This window comes from Nerophis lumbriciformis, linkage group LG22, assembly GCF_033978685.3.
Source record: "Nerophis lumbriciformis linkage group LG22, RoL_Nlum_v2.1, whole genome shotgun sequence".
Classification (NCBI taxonomy): domain Eukaryota; kingdom Metazoa; phylum Chordata; class Actinopteri; order Syngnathiformes; family Syngnathidae; genus Nerophis; species Nerophis lumbriciformis.
In genome coordinates, this window is record NC_084569.2 from 37,440,439 (window position 1) to 37,466,589 (window position 26,151).

The following is a 26,151-nucleotide window of genomic DNA, read 5'->3' on the forward strand; positions in this document are numbered from 1 at the left end:
TGTTTTTCTTGGGAATTAATTATTCCTTCATTTGTTACCAGATTCGCACCTTCTTTCTCTCGTATTACCGCTAGCATCACAGCTAACTTTAGCCATGCTGCTACCTCTCTGCTCGGGGAGGGCGTATACGTATGTGACGTATGACGTGACAGTATGTGACGTGTGTAACAAGGTGCGCTTGTCTGTCTGTGAGAAGGAGAGACCGGAAAGAGCGAGTAGAGCATGTAGTGTAATGCCCGCAGCTAAAATCAACTGCGTGAGAACGTATACTCGATATCACGATATAGTCATTTTCTATATCGCAGAGACAACCCCGCCATATATCGCGTATATCGATATATCGCCCAGCCCTAGTTTGTCGGTTTGTTGCCAACATAATTTAAGTTATGTTAAAAAACAATTCCTCTGTCTACTACGAAGTGGAACACTCTTCACTTACAGCTTTCTCTTTCGCTCCACGCCCTCACATTGCAGAACCGCACTGCTCAGAGGATTCTGGGAGATGTACCGTATTTTCCGCACTATAAGCCGCCCCGGGTTATTAGCCGCACCTTCAATGAATGGCATATTTCAAAACTTTGTCCACCTATAAGCCGCCCCGGACTATAAGCCGCGCCTACGCTGCGCTAAAGGGAATGTCAAAAAAACAGTCAGATAGGTCAGTCAAACTTTAATAAAGTTAAAGTTAAAGTTAAAGTACCAATGATTGTCACACACACACTAGGTGTGGCGAGATTATTCTCTGCATTTGACCCATCACCCTTGATCACCCCCTGGGAGGTGAGGGGAGCAGTGGGCAGCAGCGGTGGCCGCGCCCGGGAATCATTTTGGTGATTTAACCCCCAATTCCAACCCTTGATGCTGAGTGCCAAGCAGGGAGGTAATGGGTCCCATTTTTATAGTCTTTGGTATGACTCGGCCGGGGTTTGAACTCACAACCTACCGATCTCAGGGCGGACACTCTAACCACTAGGCCACTGAGTAGGTTATAATATATTACAAACCAGCGTTCTAACAACTCTGTTCACCCCCAAAATGTAATGTGCAAATGTGCAATCACAAAAATAGTAACACTCAAATTAGTGCAGAGCAATCGCAACATTAATAACTCAACGTTGCTCGAACGTTAATGTCACACAACACACAAAATAAACATTTAAAGCCCACTTTCTGAAGTTATTCCTCATCCATAAATCCCTCGAATTCTTCTTCAGTGTCTGAATTAAAAAGTTGGGCGAAAACGGCATCCAAAATGGCCGGCTCCGTCTCGTCGAAGTCATCAGAGTCAATGTTGCTGTTGTTTTTCCAGCAGTTCCATGAATCCTGCCTTCCGGAAAGCTCGGACCACAGTTGAGACCGATATATCCGCTCAGGCATTTACAATCCACTGGCAGATGTTGGCGTATGTTGTCCGGCGCTGTCTCCCTGTCTTAGTGGCGCAGGTCATCTTGTTGCTTCCTCTACCTACGCACCATTGATTCATTTATGTTCAATTCTCTCGCTGCTGCTCTATTTCCGTGTTCTACTGCGTGACTTATTGCCTTGAGTTTGAATTCTGCGTTGTACGTGTGTCTCTTAATAGGAGCCATTTTGTGGTCTTTACAGACGTAAACACACAAATGAAATGAAACGTAATATCCGCGCGCTTCTTCTTCTACGGGGGCGGGTGGTTGCTTACAGTAGAAGAAGAAGCGCTTCCTCTTCTATGGGGGCGGGTGCTTACCTTGGCGGTTGCTTACCGTAGAAGAAGAAGCGCTTCCTCTTCTACGGGGAAAAAAGATGGCGGCTGTTTACCGGAGTTGCGAGACCTAAACTTTATGAAAATGAATATTAATATTAATCCATATATAAGGCGCACCGGGTTATAAGCCGCACTGTCAGCTTTTGAGAAAATTTGTGGTTTTTAGGCGCGGCTTATAGTGCGGAAAATACGGTAGTTTATTTTCAGACCAGCGAAAGCATAAAAGCCAAAAATAAACTACACTTACCAAGTTTTTCTTTCATATCGTCACGGCTTTACTGAGACGATTTTGAACCCGTAATACCACGGTCTCTACAATACCGTTACACCCCTAATCCCTAGTACCAACAAAGTCATTTCTAAAGTCAGCACTTCGAAGTGCAATGTTGATTAAGAGAAGAATATACAATACCGCGTGGCATCAGTTAGTTTGCGGTGGACCTCTTCGTAAGCATCAACGTTGAAGGTCCTCTGGACAAAGGTAAGGGCCATCTTCAGGGCTTCCACTCTGAGCTGTGGGCAATGCTCGGCGATAAACTGGAGCCTCTCGATACGCATTAGTCCACTGTAACTGGTCGCGTATTGTTCCAGGTCCTAAAGAGAAAGCAACGATTCAAATGAGTAAATAAAATAAGCTATAGCCGTTATTTAAAACCCCGAATTTGCATTATTTTGGAGGTCCCATTTTGCATTTCTCATGCGTTTAATGATACATAACACAAAGAAGGACCATATTGGGAAAGAAATGTCAAATCTTACATTCATCAATTGTGTACCGTATTTTTCGGACTATAAGTCGCAGTTTTTTTCATAGTTTGGCCGGGGGTGCGACTTATACTCAGGAGCGACTTATGTGTGAAATTAATAACACTTTAGCGTAAAATATCAAATAATATTATTTATCTCATTCACGTAAGAGACTAGACGTATAAGATTTCATGGGATTTAGCGATTAATAGTGACATATTGTTTGGTAAACGTATAGCATGTTCTATATGTTATAGTTATTTGAATGACTCTTACCATAATATGTTACGTTAACATACCAGTTGGTTATTTATGCCTCATATAACGTACACTTATTCAGCCTGTTGTTCACTATTCTTTATTTATTTTAAATTGCCTTTCAAATGTCTTTTCTTGGTGTTGGATTTTATCAAATAAATTTCCCCAAAAAATGCGACTTATACTCCTGTGCGACTTATATATTATTTTTTCCTTCTTTATTATACATTTTCGGCCGGTGCGACTTATACTCCGGAGCGCCTTATACTCCGAAAAATACGGTAGTTCAAATAAAATACCCAAATTTTTTTTTTTCCCTTGTTTTTGAACACTGACTTTTTGCAGTGTAGCTAAAGTAGTTATTTAAAACCCCAAATTTGCATTATTTTGTAGGTCCTCTACCATCCCATTTTGAATTTCTCATGCGTTTAATGATAAATAACACGAAGAAGGAACATATTGGGAAACAAATGTCAAATCTTACATTCATCAATTGTGTAACAACTAAGGTGTGTCAAAAAAAAAAAAAAAATTTCGAATGAATCACGATTCCTATTTGTAACGATTCTTAATCGATAAAAAAAAAAAAAAAACAGAAATCTATTTAAATATATATGTGTATTAGGGATGTCCCGATCCAGGTTTTTGCACTTCCGATCCGATACCGATATTGTTTTTGCACTTCCGATCCGATACCGACCGATACTGGCCTATCCGAGCATGTATTAAAGTTTAAAGTTATTTAGCCTACTTAGTTGTCAGAATCATGTTGAAAAGGGTTTTAGTACTCTTGATAACAACTAGCCAGCTGAATTAGGGGAGTTTGAATAATACACAATGGTTGGTAACAAGAAACTGACCTGTTTATTCAAGGATAAACACAAAAAAGACAAAATTATACATGACAAACAGAAATGGCATCATTGAACTAGGGCTGGGCGATATGGCCTTTTTTTAATATTGCGATATTTTATGGCCATATTGCGATACACAATATATATCTCGATATTTTGCCTTAGCCTTGAATGAACACTTGTAGCATATAATCACAGCAGTATGATGATTCTATGTGTCTACATTAAAACATTCTTCTTCATACTGCATTAATATATGCTACTTTTAAACTTTCATGCAGAGAAGGAAATCACAACTAAAAAAAATCACTATTTTTTTCATACGGTGTTGATCTGGAAATGTTTGCCTCAGCATTTTGATGGTGTGGGCGTGTGGCACCGAATGGAGATAAGCGTCTCGACAGACATTATAATATTTGAACAATGATGACGAAAACTGTTTTCTCTGTCGTGTCCGTGTGTCGAAAATTGTTATGCGCTTATTTTTAGGGCCCGCAATGGCCCATTGCAAAAGGACTCCCGAAGGGAGTCCTAATGCAATGGGACATAAGGACCTATTGTTATTCTAAGGTTTTATTATTATTCTTTATTATTGTTCCGCAGCTTTGCGCACTACTTTGACCCCCTTAACATGCTTCAAAACTCACCAAATTTGACGCACACATAAAAAAACTCGAACAAAACTCTTTGGTAAAAATACCAAACCCCAAAACTCAAAATTGCGCTCTAGCGCCCCCTACCAAGTAAACTTTTTCTAACTCCCAGTACGAATGTCGTAGAGACATGAAACAAAAACCTCTATGTAGGTCTCACTTAGACTTAAATTTTATTAATTTATTTCCTCGGCCAAAAATCTACAGGAAGTTTGCTATTCCCCCTTCAACACTAAATTTTAGTAAAATCAGTCACTTTTGCCTCTTTGAGCTGTAATTTGACCCCCTTAACGTGCTTCAAAACTCACCGAACTGAACGCACACATCAAGACTGGCAGAAATTGCGATCTAATAAAAAAACCTAACCCCAAATTAAAAAATTGCGCTCTACAGCAATTTTTGAATAAAACGGAGAAAAAACTACTCCTCGGAAGAAAAATATGACACAACTGCCTGTAACTCCCACTGGGAAGGTCGGAGAGACATGAAACAAAAACCTCAATGTAGGTCTCACTTAGACCTACATTTCATAAATTGACAACCCCCAGCAAAAATCTACAGGAAGTTTGCTATTCCCCCTTCTAAACAACATTTTTGTAAAAACCGGTCACCTTTCTTCAAACATTATCTCCTCTGAGCGTGTTTGTCGTTTCGGCTTCAAACTAACACAGGAGAGTGATTGAACCCTTCTGATTAAAAGTTATTGAAAGAGTTTTAATAACTGCTCCGGTTTTGATTTTATGACCCTTCAAAGAACCGCTGCGCTGATGCTGCTGCACTGCTGTTTTTTTAAGATGGCTGCTTAAAAGCAGGAAGCACCAGCATGCCCAAACTATGCAGACAAGGTAGGTACACTAGACAAAAGTCTTGGGACACTTCAGAATAAAAGTATACAAAAGTATTGGGACACTTAGGACTAGCACCTGCCAAATACGCGGGCCCGTACAACGCTGCTTGCAGCTTTAATTTTATTTGATTTTGTGCGTGGCATAGATTTGCCGTGCGCTAGCATCACAGCTAACGTTAGTCATGCTGCTACCTCTCTACTCGGGGAGGACGTATACGTATGTGACGTGACAGCATGTGACGTGTGTAAGAAGGTGCGCTCTCTGAGAAGGAGACAGGAAAGAGTGAGAAGAGCCTGTCGTGTAATGTCCGCAGCTAAAAGCAACTGCGTGAGAATCCACAGACCTGTGGATGTGTTGAAGGTGTGCTGGAAAATGCGGAACGGAAATTAGGGCGCAGCAGAAAAGTGGAATGTATTATTTAAATTGGTGCGTTGGAAAACACGGACCAGAGTTTTTTTTAAAAACTGGATCTGGATCGGCATTTTCCCATGCCTTGCCGATACGCATTTTTTGGCAAATATCGGCGGCCGATCCGATCCAAATATCGGATCGGGACATCCCTAATGTGTATGTATATATATATATATATTTTTTTTTTTTTTTTTTTTTAATCTGTTTTGTCCAGCCACTCAGGCAAATTGTATTGTTGATGTAGATGTCCATATCTGCGGTACAGATTTACTTTAGAAAAGAGAAGGGTGGCATACCTTACTTGTATTGGACTATAATAAATGTTTGAGAAGCATTTGATAAAACAAAACCAGTGTTCTTTCAAGTAATATGAAAATGTATCACAGCTGTCTATTTTATGGAGGAATGTAGTTAATCACAGAACTGTTGCCCAATGTTATTAAAAAGTATTGATTTTGAATCAAAAATCGATTCTGAATCGAATCGCTACCCTGAAGAATCGAATCCAATTGTGGGGTGGCCAAGGATTCACAGCCCTAAAATGTATTGTCTGTGTTTTATTGTCTTACTGAAGTAAAGACAATAAAGAACGTTGTTCATTCATATTCTACAACATAACTTTGTTAAAACATTTGACTTGTGCGCCATGATGAAAATGTAACATTTTGTAACGGTCCATACCAGGGTTGGGTTCTCCACTATATAGTTGATGTCTGGCGCATTTTGCTGGTCCTCCTGGGGGTCGGCATCAATCTGCATGGGTTCCACAGCCCCCTTTAAAAAATGCAAAAGGCACACTTTAGAAATGATCAGTTTTACGGTTTTTGCATAACTGACTCATTATTTTGACTTTTTTATGACAATATGCGAAACCATATTAAAGACATGTTACACTTGAACGTAACTATGAACTACTTAAAAGGGCTGTTTGCAATCTTTATGCGGATACCTAGAGGGGAACATTTTTCATTGCGTTTTAAGCATTATATTACTGCATGTAATGACATAACTAACTATGACCGTAAGTAACATGTGCATGGGTAGCTAACTTTAGCTATTATTGAACGTATAACCTATCCCAACAACAACATGACTGCAAATTGTTAATTGCTTCTCTGGGATTGCTTTTTGTGTCTGTTCACGGGCATGCATGTACGCGTGGCGAGACACCGGTGAGTGACAAACATGAACACAAAACAAATTCCTCTGACCGACGAGCAATTTTTATTCAATATAATTACTAATTGTGAAAAATATAGACACTTTTTAAAAAATTGCTATATATTTGTATAAACAAAATATATATATATATATATATATATATATATATATATTAGGGCTGCAACTAGGGCTGAAACGACGCGTCGACGTAGTCGACGTCATCGGTTACGTAAATACGTCGACGCCGTTTTTGTGCTTCGACGCGTCGCATATTTACGTCACACTACCGTCATGGCGGAGCGCAAAGCAGACGATGCGAGCGGTGCGAGCGAGGGGAAAAAAGCACGCCAAAAGTCGTCAAAAGTGTGGGAGTATTTCAATAAACGGCCTAAGAAGAAACGCTACTTTTACTCCGCTACTTTTATCTACATTCAGCTCGCTACTCGCTACTAATTTTTATCGATCTGTTAATGCACACTTTGTTTGTTTTGGTCTGTCAATACAAATAAGCAATACTTTTACTTTTGTTGAAATGTTTACACTGTTGTTATAGAATATTTCCGTTTTGCACTTTTTTGTATTGGATGTTTATCTTTATTTTTGCACATTTTAAAGCAAAATAAGCAATACTTTTACTTTTGAAATGCTTATACTATTGCAGAATATTAAGATTGCACTGGGTGTTTACTTTTATATTTGCACATTAAAAAGCAAATAAGCTACTTTTAATTTTGTTAAATGTTAAAAGTTTTAAATGTTTACATTGTTACAGAATATTTTGTCATGTTGTTGTCAATGTTGACTGAGTGGCCATACTTTTTTTTTTTGTAAATAAAAGCCATGCCTTTTGAAAAAACTGGCCTACATTTATTTTTTCATCTTCATTTTAAATTTAAAAAAAAATCGGTAAAAGGAAAAATAATCTATAGATTAATCGAAAAAATAATCTATAGATTAACCGATTAATCGAAAAAAGAATCTATAGATTAATCGATAGAAAAATAATCATTAGCTGCAGCCTTAGCTGCAACTAACAACTAATTTGATAATCGATTAATCTGTCGATTATTACTTCGATTAATCGATTAATAATCGGATAACGAGACAAACTACATTTCTATCCTTTCCAGTATTTTATTGCAAGAAAAAAAACAGCATACTGGCACCATACTTATTTTGATTATTGTTTCTCAGCTGTTTGTAAATGTTGCAGAAATAAAGATTTATAAAATAAATAAATAAAAAAGTAGCCCCTGCGCATGCGCATAGCATGGATCCAACGAATCGATGACTAAATTAATCGCCAACTATTTTTATAATCGATTTTAATCGATTAGTTGTTGCAGCCCTAATATATATACACACACAAATATATATATATATATATATATATATATATATATGCATATATATACACACATATATATATGCATATATATACACACATATATATATATATATATATATATATATATATATATATATATATATATATATATATGTATATATATGTATGTATGTATGTATGTATCAGGGTTTCCCGCAGCGCTTTGTTGTTAAGGCGGCCGCCTTAACAACAAAGAGCCACCGCCTAAACTAACGTCTTAACAAGCAGTACGTCTCTCTGCTGTGCTGCTGTACCCCAGCAATGTCACACCAACAGAACCATCTGATTGGTTACACGCAGAGCGGTAACAGCCAATCAGCAGTGCGTATTCAGAGCACATAAAGTCAGTGCTCACGGCACAGGCAAAGAGGAGAGACAGGGTAAGCATAAGGCAGCGGACTCTCCCCAAATTATAATACACACCTCCCAGTCCTCAACTACTAGTAACATCACTATGAGCCGAAAAAAGGGGATAGGTTGATTGGCAACACTAAATTGGCCCTAGTGTGTGAATGTGTGTGTGAATGTTGTCTATCTGTGTTGGCCCTGCGATGAGGTGGCGACTTCTCCAGGCTAAACCCCGCCTTCTGCCCGATTGTAGCTGAGATAGGCTCCAGCACCCCCCCGCGACCCCGAAAGGGACAAGTGGTATAAAAATGGATGGATGGATGATTGATTTGATTGAAATGGGGTTTTGTAGGCGCTTTTTGGATGGTTATTTCCTGGGTTTTATAGATGTTTATTTAGAATGCATTAAAAAAAGAAATATGTTCTCGTTAGGGATGTCCGATAATATCGGACTGCCGATACTATCGGCCGATAAATGCTTTAAAATGTAATATCGGAAATTATCAGTATCAAAATTATCGGTATCGGTTTCAAAAAAGTAAAATGTATGACTTTTTAAAACGCCGCTGTGTACACGGACGTAGGGAGAAGTACAGAGCGCCAATAAACCTTAAAAGGCACTGCCTTTGCGTGCCGGCCCAATCACATAATATCTACGGCTTTTCACACACACACACAAGTGAATGCCAAGCATACTTGGTCAACAGCCATACAGGTCACACTGAGGGTGGCCGTATAAACAACTTTAACACGGTTACAAACATGCGCCACACTGTGAACCCACACCAAACAAGAATGACAAACACATTTCGGGAGAACATCTGCACCGTAACACAACAAACACAACAGAACAAATACCCAGAACCCCTTGCAGCACTAACTCTTCCGGGACGCTACAAAATGCAACCCTCCCCCCCTCAACCTCGCTCCCCCCTAACCCCGCCCACCTCAACCTCCTCATGCTCTCTCAGGGAGAGCATATCCCAAATTCCAAGCTGCTGTTTTGAGGCATGTTAAAAAAAATAATGCACTTTGTGACTTCAATAATAAATATGGCAGTGCCATGTTGGCCCTTTTTTCCATAACTTGAGTTGAAGTTGTTCTCTTATTTTTTAGAAGCATTTAAGTCCCACCTTAAAACTCATTTGTATACTCTAGCCTTTAAATAGACCCCCCTTTTAGACCAGTTGATCTGCCGTTTCTTTTCTTTTCTCCTCTTCCCCCCTCTCCCTTGTGGAGGGGGGGGGGGGGGACACAGGTCTGGTGTCCATGGATGAAGTGCTGGCTGTCCAGAGTCAGGACCCGGTGTGGATCGCTCGCCTGTGCATCGGTTGGGGACATCTCTGCGCTGCTGACCCGTCTCCGCTCGGGATGGTCTCCTGCTGGCCCCACTATGGACTGGACTCTCACTATTATGTTAGATCCACTATGGACTGGACTCTCACTATTGTGTTAGATCCACTATGGACTGGACTCTCACACTATTATGTTAGATCCACTATGGACTGGACTCTCACACTATTATGTTAGATCCACTATGGACTGGACTCTCACTATTATGTTAGATCCACTATGGACTGGACTCTCACTATTATGTTACATCCACTATGGACTGGACTTTCACTATTATGTTAGATCCACTATGGACTGGACTCTCACTATTATGCTACATCCACTATGGACTGGACTTTCACTATTATGTTAGATCCACTATGGACTGGACTCTCACTATTATGTTAGATCCACTATGGACTGGACTCTCACACTATTATGTTAGATCCACTATGGACTGGACTCTCACTATTATGTTAGATCCACTATGGACTGGACTCTCACTATTATGTTAGATCCACTATGGACTGGACTTTCACTATTATGTTAGATCCACTATGGACTGGACTCTCACTATTATGTTGGATCCACTATGGACTGGACTCTCACACTATTATGTTAGATCCACTATGGACTGGACTTTCACTATTATGATAGATCCACTATGGACTGGACTCTCACTATTATGTTAGATCCACTATGGACTGGACTCTCACTATTATGTTAGATCCACTATGGACTGGACTCTCACTATTATGTTAAATCCACTACGGACTGGACTCTCACTATTATGTTAAATCCACTACGGACTGGACTCTCACTATTATGTTAGATCCACTATGGACTGGACTTTCACTATTATGTTGGATCCACTATAAACTGGACTATCACTATTATGTTAGATCCACTATGGACTGGACTCTCACTATTATGTTAGATCCACTATGGACTGGACTTTCAAAATATTTTGTCAGACCCACTCGACGTCCATTGCATCTGGTCTCCCCTAGAGGGGTGTGGGGGGTCACCCACATATGCGGTCCTCTCCAAGGTTTCTCATAGTCATTCGCATCGACGTCCCACTGGGTTGTGAGTTTTTCCTTGCCCTTATGTGGGCTCTGTACCGCGGATGTCGTTGTGGCTTGTGCAGCCCTTTGAGACACCTGTGATTTAGGGCTATATAAATAAACATTGATTGATTGATTATTTTGGAAAACCTTGTTACATTGTTTAATGCATCACAACAAAATTAGGCATAATAATGTGTTAATTCCACAACTGTATATATCGGTATCTGTAATTAAGAGTTGGACAATATCGGATATCGGCAAAAAAGCCATTATCGGACATCTCTAGTTCTCGTCTCTCATGAGGATTGTGAACTATAGGCACAATTCCAAAATAGGTGCAGTTCCCCTTCAAGCAATTGGGCATCGAGGAGGCACTATACATACTTGCCAACCTTGAGACCTCCGATTTCGGGAGGTGGGGGGCGGGGGGCATGGTCGGGGGTGGGGCGGGGGCGTGTTTGGGGGCGTGGTTAAGATATATATATAAGAAATACTTGACTTTCAGTGAATTCTAGCTATATATATTTTTTATTTTTTATATATATATATATATATATATATATATATATATATATAAATAAAATAAATACTTGAATTTCAGTGTTCATTTATTTACACATATACACACACATAACACTCATCTACTCATTGTTGAGTTAAGGGTTGAATTGTCCATCCTTGTTCTATTCTCTGTCACTATTTCAGAACACACACATTATACAAATATACATTATAAAATCAATAAGAAAACGGGAGCTCTAATTTGGGAGTCTGAATTAGGATCAGAAGTTCCTATATAAACATTGCGCACTCACGTCGCCTTTTTGTATTGATTACTGCAGCTGTGCACTGGATTCATTCACAAATACAAACTACAACTCACAAACACTTTAGAGTTAGACTCCACCATCAGAATGTGTACTTAAACTTATAAAGATCACATGGATATTATTCAGTGAGTTGATTCACCAAAACTAACCTGTTATACAGGAGGAAAAAGCACACAGGACGTTTCAATTGTTCACAGACTGGTCGCGCTCATCAGAATGACAAGACACTTCCGGTCTGCAGGTGATAGCATTCAATTGGGAAGAAACGCCCTACTGCCCCCTACTGACCAATGCAGTGTTTCCCACAGGACAGGCATCTATTTGTGGTGGTGTGGTCGGCGGGCGGGCGGGGAGCGGGGGTCGGGCGGCGTCAGCGGCGATGACCAAGAAGAACGCGGAGTTGGAATATAATTACAACATTTTATGTACATATTTATATACAGATTTGAACAATTAGTGATTCACTGAAATATATTTATTAATTGTGGTTCTTACAAAAAATATATCTTATAAAATATAAAAGCTAAAATGTCTCTTAAAGCTCTGCCCCTTTAATTAGTGAATACTAAATAATTTAACTTTAGCCTACTACTACAACCATATTATTTACCAACAACATGAAGTGAAACAGAGGCAGAGGTTTCCTGCCACAGTCAGTCAACCTCCTCCTCCTCCTGCTGCTGCTGCTGAACAGGTCGCACCTGTGGTCCGAACTGTAGGCCTACCTCCTCTCCAAGTCGAGCCCTTTTCGGCCGTTGAAAATATTTTTCTATACTCATCTGTGTGAAGGAGTGAACATCCAACATTAGAATTTATTACTAACGAGCAGAACCGCTCTATGTACAGTGCCGTCTAACCTTAAGCGGCAGCAGCTCAACACATGCAGGGTTCAACGTTAAGGTTTTTTTCTACTTGCCTGACTTCTCAAATCTACTTGCCCCAATATTTGTACTTGTCCTGCCTAGGTTTTTTTCTGGCTGTGTAGTGCTCATGGCTTATATCTTAATAGAATCCTTCCCGTTGACTATTTACAACACTACACAGTATGTATTATTACTATTATTATCTATAATTGCATTTAAATGGCATTGCATACATGTAAAATTAAATGCTATTTCACATTATTTGACCAGTAGCAGTTACACTCATCTGAACAGGTCAGCCACCTGTTTAAAGCCCGATCACAGTTGAAATCTTGAAATGAACGTTATTTAATGGCCAAAACATTAACCTGGACAACATTTTAACAGCTGGTTGGCTCAGATTTTATTATTTTCATTGCATTCACATGCTGCAGTGGACAGTGGACAATTTAGCTTCAGTCCATGTGGGTTTATTGACAACAGGTTTATAACCTGGACACGTTAGCTCGTCGGTATTGTAACACGTGACTGTTACTACGTGCGTCTGCCCCGGGCCACGAGTCAAACAGCGGCGGTGTTAATGAAGCAGCGTCAGGCTGCTCACCGTCAGTGAAACGCTCGGTGAAATCACGGATTAACGTTAAATATATGACGAGCCGCGAGCGATGCAGCTATAACCTATCTACTAGTGATGGGTTGATGAGGCATCATGAAGCGTTTTGACACATTGCAAAACTGTATTGATACTGTGTCGATACTGTGTCACTAAATACTGACATCTGCTGGACATTAAAAATCCCTACAGGCAACCTATGGACCGACTCAACTGACACTGATTTTATGACCTAGTACAGTGGTTCTCAAATGCGGGTACGCGAACCCCTGGGGGTACTTGAAGGAATGCCAAGGGGTACGTGAGATTTTAAAAAAATATTCTAAAAATAGCAACAATTCAAAAATCCTTTATATATTTATTGAATAATACTTCAACAAAATATGAATGTAAGTTCATAAACTCAGTGAAGCACAAGCTCAGGTTTGTCACTAAAATGTCTGTCAAAAAGAACTGTGAAAAGAAATGTAACTATGCAATATTCAGTGTTGACAGCTAGATTTTTTGTGGACATGTTCCATAAATATTGATGTTAAAGATTTATTTTTTTTGTGAAGAAATGTTTAGAATTAAGTTGATGAATCCAGATGGATCTCTAATACAATCCCCAAAGAGGGCACTTTAAGTTGATGATTACTTCTATGTGTAGAAATCTTTATTTATAATTGAATCACTTGTTTATTTTTCAACAAGTTTTTAGTTATTTTTATATCTTTTTTTTCCAAATAGTTCAAGAAAGACCACTACAAATGAGCAATATTTTGCACTGTTATACAATTTAATAAATCAGAAACTGATGCTATAGTGCTTTATTTTACTTTATCTTTTTTTTTTTTCAACCAAAAATGCTTTGCTCTGATTAGGGGGTACTTGAATTTTTAAAAAAAATCACAGGGGGTACATTGCTGAAAAAAGGTTGAGAACCACTGACCTAGTATATACAATAATATAAACCAAGTCATTGTATTTCATTTAGGATTATTTCATAACTTTATTTAAATAAAAATATATTTTTTGTCTTTTTTAGATACAGTCAAATAATGTGAACATGTATCATAACATGGAAATCTAAGAGAACGTGTTGTGAATGAGGATGCTTGTGGACCTGGAAATTATTATTTATTTATTTTTACACATTTTTATTAAAAAAAAAAAGTTTTTACAACGTATTCAATTTTAGACGCTTTCTCTTCTTAGTTATTATTTCTCCGGCTGTAGAAAAGAGCCGCTCACAGGGCACAGAGGCGGCGTCAGTGCGACACAGTTCGCGTATCGGTCACGTGACCAAAATAGCTCATGATCGGTCACGTGACTTTCTAAAAGCGGTACGCGCACCGACACAGGGTTTCGCTCTATGAGCTCGACGCATGCGCCGATGCATCGGTGTTGCCGGACCCATCACTACTATCTACCTATAACACCTGTAAAAATGAAGCAATGCTACCACGCTAGCAAGCGTTAGCTCGCCGGCTATGAGCCATCAAACTGCCAACTGTCGCCAAAAGGCACCATTTAAGTTTTATTCCCCATGGCATCCTGGATCAAGGCTTTCAGCAGCTTTTGGACGTTTGAGGTAGAAACGTAGGAAGCGCCATCATTATGAAAAGTAGCCGGCGAGTATTTTGATTCCGTCCGTCCATCTTCTTCTTCCTCTTCTTCTGGCCCACCAGGTGAATTAAGTGCTATTGCATAGTGCATAGTAGGCTACCACCACCTACTGCACCTGAGGTGTAACTACAAGCACAGACAGTCCCATTGCTTTTATGAGCGGTCGACCGAGTCAAAAGCCGAAAAATCCATTTGTGGCGGACGTAATTCTTTCGTGGCGGGCCGCCACAAATAAATGAATGTGCGGGAAACACTGCAATGTGAATACTGATAAATGTGTAATGACAGCTCCAAAAACTAATTCAAACCACAAAATAAAATAAATAAATCAACACAAAAATGTGACACATTATGGGTGGGTCACATATGCATGTACAGTAGATGGCAGTATTGCCCTGTTTAAAAGTGTCACAACATTGCTGTTTACGGCAGACGAACTGCTTTACGGTAAACTAAAACTTGACTGCTGTTGTTGTGTGTTGTTACCGCGCTGGGAGGACGTTAATGAAACTGCCTAACAATAAACCCACATAAGAAACCAAGAACTCGCCCTCCATCATTCTACAGTTATAGTAAATGTTAAATGTGCTTTATAAATAAAGTTGATTTGATTTGATTTGATAACGTGAATGGGCAGGTATGCTTTATATTGTGGGAAAGCAGACGTGAAAACAGGCTGTCAACACGTCACTCAGGTCCGCAAGGAGCTGGAGGGGGCGTGGCCTCCAGCTCCGCCTGAATTTCGGGAGATTTTCGGGAGAAAATTTGTCCCGGGAGGTTTTCGGGAGAGGCGCTGAATTTCGGGAGTCTCCCGGAAAATCCGGGAGGGTTGGCAAGTATGCACTATAACCAGAGGTGGGTAGAGTAGCCAGAAATTGTACTCAAGTAAGAGTACTGTTACTTTAGAGATTTATTACTCAAGTAAAAGTAAGGAGTAGTCACCCAAATATTTACTTGAGTAAAAGTAAAAAGTATGTTGTGAAAAAACTACTCAAGTACTGAGTAACTGATGAGTAACATATACACACACACACATATATATATATATACATACATTGATATATACAGTATATAATTTATATTTATTTATTTTGCCGTTTTTGTTTACATGTTAAAGGTGTTTTAATGAATATACATGCATGTTTAACACATATAGATTCCTTTCTTTCATGAAGACAAGAATATAAGTTGGTGTATTACCTGATTCTGATGACTTGCATTGATTGGAATCAGACAGTAGTGATGATAACGTCCACGTTTTCAAATGGAGGAGAAAAAAAGTTCCTCCTTTCTGTCTAATACCACATGAAAGTGGTTGGTTTTTGGCTTCTTATTTGTCCAGCTTCCATATTCCTTTTTATACACTTTACAAGAAACACATTGGCGGCAAACTCTGTAGCTTGCTAGCTTGTTTGCGCTGGCTTTTGGAGACTCTTATTTTGAAAGCGCAGGCGCGATGGAGCGGCACTTTTATTGTGAAGACAGGAACTGTGCAGTCAGTCTTTAGGCTTTTGACGGGATGTACGGTTGAAATAAAAAATGGTCTTTTTTCCTTCACACTTTTGATTGATTGATTGGAACTTGTATTAGTAGATTGCACAGTACAGTACTTATTCCGTACAATTGACCACTAAATGGTAACACCCCAATAAGTTTTTCAACTTGTTTAAGTCAGGTCATGTGACCCCTGGCTCTGTTTGATTGGTCCAACGTCACCAGTGACTGCATCTGATTGGTGGAACGGAGTGAACGTCACCAGTGACTGTATTTGTTGAAACGCAGGCACTATGAAGGTCTGTCTGACAGACCAAAACAAACAAAGCGTGCATTAACAGATCGATAAAAATTAGTAGCGAGTAGCGAGCTGAATGTAGATAAAAGTAGCGGAGTAAAAGTAGCGTTTCTTCTCTATAAATATACTCAAGTAAAAGTAAAAGTATGTTGCATTAAAACTACTCTTAGAAGTACAATTTATCCCAAAAGTTACTCAAGTAGATGTAACGGAGTAAATGTAGCGCGTTACTACCCACCTCTGACTATAACATTCCTCAAAATAGGACATTTTAAGATTTCGGTAGGATAGTTTGTTATTTCCCATTTGGCAACGGTGACGGCATTCCACGGGGAGCAGTGTTTTGGCAAATGACGTCAACAGCAACAGTCACGCAGGCTCTTGTAGGCTGAAAGTCATGAAGTGTAAACAACAGGAAGTTGCCATTGCAAGCTGCAGTGTTTAGCTCCATGTCACACATGTAAACAAGTTGTTATTCAGACAATTCTCTCAGCATGCAGGACGTCCACACGGCAGTGTAAACTGCAACAAGTCACATATTCGCATTATCACCTTTTCTAATGTTACTTAAGCCTTCAAATGTTCCCATTTCCAGCGTCACGTTGTTAGGCCCTGGTTAAAGTAACCTTTCCCAGCGTTATCTCAAAAGCATGTGAGTTTTAAACGAAATGGTGTTTTCATAGCTTGTTATGTTGTATTTACACGGGAATGTTAAATGTTAAACCTGCTCCAGACAAGAGCAGTCGATAGCTGCAACAACAATGATGTTACTCGTCGGTATACTATATATTAAAAGACCGCTGACACTTTTTACGAAACATGTTTCTGAAGCAAATACAAAGTTTGATTCGAGCTTTCGACGTGTGTGCTTTACAGTTGCGATAAGACTTTAAATAGCGCAATTGTCCTATCATTAGCCTAGCTAGCCAGCTAGCGTGCTAATGCGTCGAGGACAACCTCACCTTAGCGATTGCAGTCAAAGAAAACAGGGACAAACTTACCTGAAAGTTAAATACCTGCACAGGCAAAGGCATCTTAAGCTGTTTGCCTTTCACGTTGCTATTATAATTACAAGACGAATACACTCCGGAGGAGCAATCCAGCAGTGCGTGGTCTGTACGTCTGTTAGAAGGATTCGCACTACGGGTCGCGATAAGGCTAAAACTGCCGTATCAAAATCAATATTTTTTTAAATAAAAGGACGCAATTGCAGGAGATAACCAAAGCAAATAAAACATAAGGTGAATCAAGATGTGTGTTATATTTAAACACCTTTATACTGAATATGTACATTTTATTGATGATGAATATTCTAACAGTGTTTCTTAACCTTGTTGGAGGTACTGAACCCCACCAGTTTCATATGCGCTTTCACCGAACCCTTCTTTAGTGAAAAATAAAATGTTTTTTTCTTAATTTAATCAATATTAATCATGAAATTATGTTATTATATTAAATAAATACTAATAAATACGTATATGTTTTATAAACAGAACGTTACAGGAATGTAGCCGACACATGATCCAATGTTTACATCTCATTGTGCAAAATGTGAATGTTTTAGTGCATACTTGCCAACCTTGAGACCTCCGATTTCGGGAGGTGGGGGTTTATTAGCCTTTATTTAACCAGGTAAAATCCCATTGAGATCAAAGATCTCTTTTCCAAGGGAGACCTGGCCAAGAGGGCAGCAGCAAGGTTACATTAAAAACAGTAAACAAATACATAAAACATCACATTTACAACATTAAAACATGCTCACATGACACATGTGCATACAGACAAGGTAGACTGCAATCCTTTCACAGAAGCTTTAAACTCATTCAACGTAACTAGGGTTTGAAGTTTAATGTTCGATTGTAGGTTATTCCAAGCCTTCGGTGCTGAAAACCTAAATGCTTTCTTGCCCAGTTCAGTTCTTACTTTGGGGACGACAAATTGCAGAACATTCATTGAACGAAGATTGTGACTTCCTTGTTTCTTTGTTAAAAGACAAGACAGATAAGATGGAGTGATACCCAGAATGGTTTTGTAGATGAAAACATACCAATGATTGAGGGGTGGGGGGTGGGGGCGTGGTTAAGAGGGGATGAGTATATTGACAACTAGCATTCACCAAGTCAAGTATTTCATATATATATATATATATATATATATATATATATATATATATATATATATATATATATATATATATATATATATATATATATATATATATATATATATATATATGTCTTAATAAGGTTATCCAAAAAATAGTGCTCGATACCGTAGTAGAGCGCAATATATGTATGTGTGGGAAAAAAAAAAAAAAAAAGTAGTAGTAGTAGTCTTGTGATTTTTTTCCCCACACATACATATGTATATATATATATATATATATATATATATATATATATATATATATATATATATATATATATATATATATATATATATATATATATATCCTGAAAATATGCAAACAAAACTGTGTTTAGATAATTGATACTTCAAACTTGCATAAATAAATATTAAGGAATATAACATAACTTGACTTCTGAGAGCTTCAAAATGTAATGAATAAAATGCTAAAGTTGTTGATTAACAAGCAATTATTTTAATAATTAAATATGGTCATTTTAAATGAATTATTATGATAATTTAAAATTAATTATTTCAAATATGTTTATTTTAATGTATAATTCTATGGCTGGATGTAAGAAGGAGTCAGAAAAAATACAAATAAAAATACAATTAATTTTGATGTTTTTAGCAAAATATAGTAAAAATTTATTTATTTATTTATTTTTTTAATTAATAAATATATTTATTTTTAGGTAAGATAAACATAATAATACAATTTATCTCTAGTCTGGATGATTTCGTTCTTGTCACCCTGTTGTCCTCCCGTCATGAAAAAAGGCTGTCCTCACTCAGGTCCGCATGGAGCTGGAGGGGGCGTGGCCTCCAGCTCCGGCTGAAAATCAGGAGATTTTCGGGAGAATATTTGTCCCGGGAGGTTTTCGGGAGAGGCGCTGAATTTCGGGAGGGTTGGCAAGTATGTTTTAGTGGGAACTAAATACGATATCGGGAAGGGGTACAAATTATTTCCAAAGCAGGACCCCCACCCAGACATACAATGCTAGTACACAGCTCATGGAAAACAATATTTTGTGTTACTGTCATTGTAAGTGGGCCAAAACACTTATTTTAGAAAATAATCCCATGGAAATGACTGCTAGTCATTTGATTATAATAATAAAACATCCATCCATCCATCCATTTTCTACCGCTTGTCCCTTTTGCATACTTGCCAACCCTCCCGGATTTTCCGGGAGACTCCCGAAATTCAGCGCCTCCCCCGAAAACCTCCCGGGACAAATTTTCTCCCGAAAATCTCCCGAAATTCAGGCGGAGCTGGAGGCCACGCCCCCTCCAGGTTTATTGTTAGGCAGTTTCATTAACGTCCTCCCAGCACGGCAACAACCACACAACAACAGCAGTCACGTTTTCGTCTACCGTAAAGCAGTTTGTCTGCCGTAAACAGCAATGTTGTGACACTCTTAAACAGGACAATACTGCCAATTACTGTACATGCATATGTGACAATAACATCTAGGGCTTTTAGAGAGTGCAGTGCACAACTGCGCACACAACAAGGAGACGAAGCAGAATGCATCATCAGAGAGGGTGTTCAGCATGGTTAGAAAAATAGTGACAGAGAATAGAACAAGGATGGACAATTCAACCCTTAACTCAACAATGAGTAGATGAGTGTTATGTGTGTGTATATGTGTAAATAAATGAACACTGAAATTCAAGTATTTCTTATATATATATATATATATATATATATATATATATATATATATATATATATATATATATATATATATATATATATATATATATAATAAAATAAATATATATATATATATATTAATATAGCTAGAATTCACTGAAAGTCAAGTAGTCAAGTATTTCTTATATATATATATATATATATATATATATATATATATATATATATATATATATATATATAATAAAATAAATATATATATATATATATATATTAATATAGCTAGAATTCACTGAAAGTCAAGTATTTCTTATATATATATATATATATATATATATATATATATATATATATATATATATATATGTATGTATATATATATTATATATATATATATATATATATATATATATATGTATATATATATATTATATATATATATATATATATATATATATATATATATATATGTATATATATATATATATATATATATATATATATATATATATATATATATATATATATATATATATATATATATATGAAATACTTGACTTGGGGAATTCTAGCTGTAAATATACTCCTCCCTTCTTAACCACGCCCCCCGCCACCCCCACCTCCCGAAATCGGAGGTCTCAAGGTTGGCAAGTATGCCCTTTTGGCGTCATTAACTTGGTATTTAGTCAGGTTTGGGACAGGTGTGCTGCTGGTGTGGCCACAGTGTGCCCATCTAAGTTAAAGTACCAATGATTGTCACACACACACTAGGTGTGGTGAAATTTGTCCTCTGCATTTGACCCTTCACCCTTGATCACCCCCTGGGAGGTGAGGGGAGCAGTGGGCAGTGGTGCCGCGCCCGGGAATCATTTTTGGTGATTTAACCCCCAATTCCAACCCTTGATGCTGAGTGCCGAGCAGGGAGGTAATGGCTCCCATTTTTATAGTCTTTGGTATGACTCGGCCGGGGTTTGAACTCACAACCTACCCATCTCAGGGAGGACATTCTAACCACTAGGCCACTGATAGGGAGAAGTTTTTATTTACACGATGAGTCGGGTGTGACCTGACCTCCGTGGCGGAGGCTCTGCCGGACCCCTGTGGCCGACTCACCGAACCCCTTGGGTTCGATCAAACACAGGTTAAGAACCACTGTTCTAACACATATTGAGGGGGGTATTCATAAATTAATATTTTCCATGCACAATTCATTGACAATTTAACGGTTTAAAAAGTAGAAATAGGGAAAATAAGGACAAGGTAGATGATGTATCCAATTATTCCTAAAAATAAAGAACTACAAAAAAAAATATTAATGGAATACACCTAACTAGTGATTTTTTTTGGAACAAAAATTAAACATCATGGTTGACAACTGTTATATATCTGTGATGCTATAGAACAGGGGCCCCCAAACTACGGATCCGGCCTGCCTGCGTCCAAAATCCGGCCCACAGGAAGTCCCAAGTTAAAAAAAAAAAAATATATATATATATATTTATTTTTTTTTCCTTTTCTTTTTTCCATCCATCCATCCATTTTCTTCCGCTTATCCGAGGTCGGGTCGCGGTGGCAGCAGCCTAAGCAGAGAAGCCCAGACTTCTCTCTGCCCAGCCATATCATTTTTTTAAATCTGTCCTCACGGTGGAACAGGGGTTAGTGCATGTGCCTCACAATACTAAGGTCCTGAGTAGTCCTGAGTTCAATCCTGGGCTCGAGATCTTTCTGTGTGGAGTTTGCATGTTCTCCCCCGTGACTGCGTGGGTTCCCTCCGGGTACTCGGGCTTCCTCCCACCTCCAAAGACATGCACCTGGGGATAGGTTGATTGGCAACACTAAATGGTCCCGAGTGTGTGAATGTGAGTGTGAATGTTGTCTGTCTATCTGTGTTGGCCCTGCAATGAGGTGGCGACTTGTCCAGGGTGTACCCCGCCTTCCGCCCGAATGCAGCTGAGCTAGGCTTCAGCACCCCCCACGACCCCAAAAGGGACAAGCGGTAGAAAATGGAAATATATATATATATATACGGTATATATATATATATATATATATATATATATATATATATATACACATACATGTATGTAGGTATGTTTATATATATACATGTATGTATGTATATATATTTTTATATATACATACAACCCGGCCAAATTTTTTTAACCCAATGCGGCCCCCGAGTCAAAAAGTTTGGGGACCCCTGCTATAGAAGATGTGAATCATTTATTTTTTGGAATGTGATATCAGAGATCAAAGGTTGGCTAAAAGATGAAGGCATGTGGTTACCATACCATTTACTATAAAATAGATTAAATTTGGTATATTAATGAGAAATAGCAACCAAGAAATGATCAATGATATTATTATATCGCAAGCTTTTTTTTTTGTTAAATACACAAAAAAAGTAGATTTCTGAAAGTAAAACCCAAATTCTTCATTTGGATTAATCATTTCAAATTGTCAAAGAGAGGAATTTGATTTATTTTCGATGAGCCCAATGTTTTTGTATTTTTATTTTATTATTATTATTATTTTGTTCTAGTTTTTTTTATTTTTAATATTTGTGTAGTATAGTGTCATATATGCTGTTTATCTGTTGTTGAAAAAAAGTTGACACTTAAAATATATACATAAGTATATATATATATATATATATATATATATATATATATATATATATATATATATATATATATATATATATATATGATAAAAAATAACTAGTCATACTTAATTCCTTTTAGGTGGACACCCTATATGGATTACAGTTCTACATATACATCATTAAGGAGAGCAACATTATAAAAGTAAATACATTCACACATTAGCATAATAGTACAGTTTTATTCAACAAAAAAAACTTTTTACACTTAAGGGAATGTAGCAAAAAAGCAAGGTCAGGCAAACCAAATAACACTACATACAGGTTTTGGAGCAACATGTGTTGCTATATAAGCAACGTTTTGATGGACGCCCCTGCTTATTTCAGCAAGACAATGCCAAGCCACGTGTTACAACAGCGTGGCTTCATAGTAAAAGAGTGTGGGTACTAGACTGACCTGCCTGTAGTCCAGACCTGTCTCCCATTGAAAATGTGTGGCGCATTATGAAGCCTAAAATACCATAACGGAGACCCCCGGACTGTTGAACAACTTAAGCTGTACATCAAGCAAGAATGGGAAAAAATTCCACCTGAAAAGCTTCCAAAAATTGGTCTAATCAGTTCCCAAACGTTTACTGAGCGTTGTTAAAAGGAAAGGCCATGTAACACAGTGGTATAAATGGGGGTATATTGTAGCGTCCCGGAAGAGTTAGTGCTGCAAGGGGTTCTGGGTATTTGTTCTGTTGGGTTTATGTTGTGTTACGGTGCGGATATTCTCCCGAAATGTGTTTGTCATTCTTGTTTGGTGTGGGTTCACAGTGTGGCGCATATTTGTAACAATGTTAAAGTTGTTTATACGGCCACCCTCAGTGTGACCTGTATGGCTGTTGGCCAAATATGCATTGCATTCACTTGTGAGTATGTCAAAAGCCGTAGATATTATGTGACTGGGCCGGCACGCAAAGGCAGTGCCTTTCAGGTTTATTGGTGCATAAAAAGTCAAACATTTTATTTTTTGAAACCGATACCGATAATTTAGAAACCGATACCGATAATTTCCGGTATTACATTTTAAAGCAATTATCGGCCGATAATATCGGCAGTCCGATATTATCGGACATCCCTAATGCCAAGCTTTTTTTTTTTGTTATCAAAAATCCCGAAACAGCTACTTGTCAACTTGACGTTTGATTTCAAAGCAAATGATCCATCAATTTGCTCGTAAAAAACCTAATAAATGGATAGGCCAATGTTCATTGCTGTTAATTGGTTACAAACATGACCGCAATAAATACATTTCTGCGAAGTAGGAATCATTTATTTTAATAGCTCGAGCATTAAAACAAATGTTTACTACCCTCTCAATTTTTTAAGATATAACGAGAGCCCTCTAGACATGAAAAAACACCCTTCAGTCACCTTCACACTCTTTTGATTCAATATAGTAATGCTGCCTGAGGCTGATTCAATCAGTGGCAACGATACTGAACAGCATGATACTGTCTCATTTAATGGCCAACACTACTATAGTATCGTGGTTGTTAGTTTATTTGGCCATTTTTATGCTTGAAAATGCTTCATTGAGGGCAAAAATGTTGTAGAATATGCTTTACGACCTGCTCAGTGGCCTAGTGGTTAGAGTGTCCGCCCTGATATCGGTAGCTTGTGAGTTCAAACCCCGGCCGAGTCATACCAAAGACTATAAAAATGGGAGCCATTACCTCCCTGCTTGGCACTCAGCATCAAGGGTTGGAATTGGGGGTTAAATCACCAAAATGATTCCCGAGCGCGGCCACCGCTGCTGCTCACTGCTCCCCTCACCTCCCAGGGGGTGAACATGGGGATGGGTCAAATGCAGAGAGTAATTTATAGTATATATATGTATATATATATATATATATATATATATATATATATATATATATATATATATATATATATACAGAGGTGGGTAGTAACGCGCTACATTTACTCCGTTACATCTACTTGAGTAACTTTTGGGATAAATTGTACTTCTAAGAGTAGTTTTAATGCAACATACTTTTACTTTTACTTAAGTATATTTATAGAGAAGAAACGCTACTTTTACTCCGCTACTTTTATCTACATTCAGCTCGCTACTCGCTACTAATTTTTATCGATCTGTTAATGCACGCTTTGTTTGTTTTGGTCTGTCAGACAGACCTTCATAGTGCCTGCGTTTCAACAAATACAGTCACTGGTGACGTTCACTCCGTTCCACCAATCAGATGCAGTCACTGGTGACGTTGGACCAATCAAACAGAGCCAGGCGGTCACATGACCTGACTTAAACAAGTTGAAAAACTTATTGGGGTGTTACCATTTAGTGGTCAATTGTACGGAATATGTACTGTACTGTGCAATCTACTAATAAAAGTTTCAATCAATCAATCAAAAGTGTGAAGGAAAAAAGACCCTTTTTTTATTTCAACCGTACATCCCGTCAAAAGCCTAAAGACTGACTGCACAGTTCCTGTCTTCACAATAAAAGTGCCGCTCCATCGCGAGTGCGCTTTCAAAATAAGAGTCTCCGAAAGCCAGCGCAAACAAGCTAGCAAGCTACGGAGTTTGCCGCCAATGTATTTCTTGTAAAGTGTATAAAAACGAATATGGAAGCTGGACAAATAAAATGCCAAAAACCAACCACTTTCATGTGGTATTAGACAGAAAGGAGGAACTTTTTTTCTCCTCCATTTGAAAACGTGGACGCTATCAGCACTACTGTCTGATTCCAATCAATGCAAGTCATCAGAATCAGGTAATACACCAACTTATATTCTTGTCTTCATGAAAGAAAGGAATCTATATGTGTTAAACATGCATGTATATTCATTAAAACACCTTTAACATGTAAACAAAAACGGCAAAATAAATAAATATAAATCATATACTGTATGTATGTGTGTATATATATATATATATATATATATATATATATATATATATATATATATATGATATCTGTGTGTATGTTACTCATCAGTTACTCAGTACTTGAGTAGTTTTTTCACAACATACTTTTTACTTTTACTCAAGTAAATATTTGGGTGACTACTCCTTACTTTTACTTGAGTAATAAATCTCTAAAGTAACAGTACTCTTACTTGAGTACAATTTCTGGCTACTCTACCCACCTCTGTATATATATATATATATATATATATATATATATATATATATATATATATATATATGCAGTGTTGGGACTAACGCGTTATTGTAACG

The 26,151-nt window shown here is 37.9% G+C and overlaps 1 protein-coding gene across 1 annotated transcript in view; it reads right to left on the reverse strand.

The window, feature by feature from the left end:
• gps1 (G protein pathway suppressor 1) overlaps nucleotides 1-17,657 on the reverse strand; it is a 63,726-nt gene extending 46,069 nt beyond the window's left edge. Inside the window, exons 1-3 of the mRNA XM_061973830.1 lie at nucleotides 17,518-17,657; nucleotides 6,194-6,286; nucleotides 2,154-2,335 (exon numbers count right to left, since the gene is read on the reverse strand). Of these exons, the coding sequence (XP_061829814.1) occupies nucleotides 2,154-2,335; nucleotides 6,194-6,286; nucleotides 17,518-17,550 (308 nt within the window). The 5' untranslated portion in view covers nucleotides 17,551-17,657. The remainder of the gene's footprint in view (nucleotides 1-2,153; nucleotides 2,336-6,193; nucleotides 6,287-17,517) is intronic.
• Nucleotides 17,658-26,151: the final 8,494 nt, after the last annotated feature.